The sequence below is a fragment of the Alligator sinensis genome, unplaced genomic scaffold (genome assembly GCF_000455745.1).
Source record: "Alligator sinensis unplaced genomic scaffold, ASM45574v1 scaffold366_1, whole genome shotgun sequence".
Lineage (NCBI taxonomy): Eukaryota > Metazoa > Chordata > Crocodylia > Alligatoridae > Alligator > Alligator sinensis.
The window spans coordinates 1,889,067-1,892,505 of record NW_005841851.1 but is presented as its reverse complement, the minus strand read 5'-3'; the positions used below and the strand labels follow the sequence as shown (position 1 = coordinate 1,892,505).

General features: G+C 49.5%; 1 protein-coding gene across 1 annotated transcript in view; it reads right to left on the bottom strand.

Moving 5' to 3' along the window:
• The window catches only part of PLOD1 (procollagen-lysine,2-oxoglutarate 5-dioxygenase 1), a gene marked incomplete at its 5' end in the record, with an annotated part of 21,107 nt that extends 17,669 nt beyond the window's left edge, over positions 1 to 3,438 (bottom strand). The window contains one exon of the mRNA XM_006016239.3: positions 3,426 to 3,438. Coding sequence (XP_006016301.1) covers positions 3,426 to 3,438 — 13 coding nt within the window. The remainder of the gene's footprint in view (positions 1 to 3,425) is intronic.
• Position 3,439: the final 1 nt, after the last annotated feature.

The following is a 3,439-nucleotide window of genomic DNA, read 5'->3' as shown; positions in this document are numbered from 1 at the left end:
GCAGGAAATGCAGAGAGAGATTATAGCCAAGAAGAGACACTCAAGTTTGATTCAAAGTCGGTTTTGTTGGGTATTTCTACAAGATAGACAGGACAGCGGCAGGATTTGAACTCTACCTAAACCTAGCCCTCAAACCTAGCTCATTTGCCAGCACAGACAGGTCCCTAATTATGTTCCTCTGTGTGCTGTCTAGCCAGAGGGGGTACATTAGTCAGGAAGGTATGTAGCTCCCCAGGGAATACAGTGAAGCTGGCAAGGTCTCCAGCCATATACTGGCATGCAGAGCACCAGGGCAGTGCCTGGCTTTTCAGAACGCCTGGGATGCTGCCAGTGACAGAAGCGCATGGGGAGGGAGGGGGCTGCACAACAGACATGACCTTCCAGCCCCCGCCGTGGCAGAAGACATACGGTGGCAGGTAGAGAAAGACAGACTGTATAGGAGCCCAGCTGCTGCTCCAACCCAAATGCCCAGGGAGGACAGAGAATTTCAAACCAGACAAAACAGGAATTCACCCTCCCGTCCTTGCCCTGAGCCAACAAGCTGTTTATGCCTGTTTCATGCCACTTCCCGAACGCTGCTGCCCCAGATGGCACCTTTGGAGGGAGAGCAGGAGGCTCTGGGATGGACAGGAAGAGGTGTCCGATTTCCAGGCTAGAGAAAGGACTCACTGTGCAGTATGGAAATTCAGCCGGGTGGGGGAAGAGCCAGAGCAAAGCCACAATCCTCCTCTGCAAGAGGAGAGCCCAGGCAAACCCCTCATTAAAGATTCCCTTCTTGGCACTTGTCTGGGGGGTGCAGGACTTTAGAGACACCGAGCGGGATTCCCACAATGAAGAATCCTGAGCAGCAGTGAGATCTTTCCACCCCAGGAGACTCTTTCAGCCCCCGCCTAAGCTAGGCAGCTGCTGCCGCCTGCTCCTTTAACCCCTTGCTTCCTCAAATTTAGGGCTGCAGACTTTGCATAAATCAAAAGGCAACTTCACGAACTTTCTGAGAAAGCCCGTCCTCTGCAGCCCACACAAACCCCCTCCCTCCTCCACGTCATCAGTGCAGCTCCTTACTTCTTCTTCCAGACACATCTCACAGCTGAGCCGGCCCACAAAGACCATCCATCATCCAAAACCCTTCTCGCATGCTCAGTCTCGCAGGGAGGCCGTATCGCAACCCTCAAAAGCAAATTTGTCCTTGCACACCTTCTGTCCCTTGTTAATTGTGGCCTCCCTTGTTAATTGTGGCCTACAGAACCACCGTTTCATTTCTGTGAAGCACGGTCATCCAAGTGCTTCCATGCTGACAGCTAGAAATCGGAGGAGTGTACAGGCTCATACAACTGCAATGTGTGGTAGCACTGGGACACAGGGAACCTGAGATTTACCCCCAGCTCTACCAGTAATCTGCTGCATGGCATTATGCCAGTCACGTCACGCTTTGTGCCTCAGTGTCCCCATCTGTAAACTGGGGGAAAATGATGCTTACCAGTCTTTATAAGGAACTTTGAGCGATATGGATGAAAAGCACCATTACAGTGACATTATCTCACGTGAATACCAAATGCACCAAGATACTGTTGGCATGATTGTATGTCTTTCTACCAGAGATGTAGGTTTTTTGGAAAATTTTCCGGAAAAGTTTCCAATGCCCTAAATAAAGCGTGATCTGATTTAGCATGATTATTTGACTGGTACTTAGTAAACAAAACTAAAAAAGTACCCTCATTGTTAATTTTATGTCCCAATAGCCACAAGTATTTGAACTGAAATATTTGATTAGGAAAAAAATTAAAATCAGCACACTCAATGTGGTCTAAATGTTATATTCAAACCAATTCAAAGCTTTATGGGGAAATAATTCATTTTTATTGGAATACTTGCAAAAATATAAAGACCATACTGTACACAATAGCATGTACTTCCCGTACATTGTCTGTTTAAATTTAAGAAAAAAAACGAAGGCACTGAAAACTGTTGACACACTAAGTTTAGCACACCCAAAAAACTGTGCATAATATGCCATGCTGTGGTTTTGATTTGACCTGTGCAGCTAAGTAGGTCAATTCATAACTTGGTTTTTGGTTTGGAGTATTATGTAAGTGTATTTACCCGCCTGTCTACAAATCAATAAAACATATATGTACCTTTCTCATGCACTTCCTAGGGATAATCACCTGAAAAACATTAATTACAACTTTGAAACTGCCAAGCTTGCCTAATATTGTATTGGCATCCACTCATTGTTACTAATGAATTTTATGAAACGGTGAATTTTTAGAAATGGAAAATTTCCTATGGAAAAATAAAGCACTGGAAAATTTTCCGCCCCACGTCTCTGTTTTCTACATTGATCAACAGAGATTGCTGTCTCAATTGGGCCTTACCCACTGGGCCTCACTGTCCTCTACCAATGGCCCAAATCTGTACACCCAGTGCATGCCAAGCTCTCGCTAAAAGAGAGCTTGGGGTGCACAAGGAATGCAGCCTGTGACCTACAGTATGTGCTGAAAGATGGCTCTTACTGCAGTCACCAAAGGGCACACCTACCAGCAAGTATGGCACTGCTTTGACCAAGCTGGTAGAGGTAAAATGCCCTCCACCCCCTGCTGTGTGCCTGCAGTTAACCTGGGACAAAGGGGCCTTACAGCAGAATATCTGTCACACACATTTAGGGGAATGAGCTAAACCAAACTAGCTGCCCAGAACTATTTCAGCACAGAAGCACTTCTATATGAGCAAGTTCAACCCGATCCACAAACGGCGCAGAACAGAGGCCTTGCTGTTTTAAACACATTCTCTTGCACCTTCTATTGCCACCTTTGAGGACGCACATGTTCCCCTCCGAGTCCAAGAGGAGACGTAACTCCTCTCCTCCCTACCCTCTCACTTCAAGTCCCGCTTGCAAGCATGGATCCAAACCTGCTGCCATGCACTGGCCGTCCTAAACCAAATGAACAGGTGGTCTCCATCCAGACCATAGCGGACAGAGACCCACACCGCAGCAAAATTCCCCACCACCTTTGACGTTTCTGCTGGCAATCTCAGGAAAGATGCCACGCACAGAAGGAGACTGCTCCTTCGCCTTCTAGCAGCCTCCCCCGGTCAGGGCTGGGCCCCTGCGTCTGGAGAGGACGTCTGCCAGCCCCGCTTTCCCCAAGAGCCCACATATGGAGCAGGGGCGAGGAGAGACTTCTCCAGAACTCCTTTAGCGCCAGCCCCTTTGTTCACGGCAGCTCCGGGATTCGTGGGTTGGAGCCAGGTCCTCTCTGCACAGCTTGCAGCGGGCGGCTGCGGTCAGCGCCCCTCCCGCCCCGGCCCGGCGGCCCCTTCCCGCAGCGTCTGCGGGGCTAGGGTGGGACCAACCCGCGGCCGCACAGCACGCAGGGTGGAAAGCCCACGGGCGGCTGGGGCTGCGCACCCCTGCTCGCTCTTACCGTCCCGCTCGGAG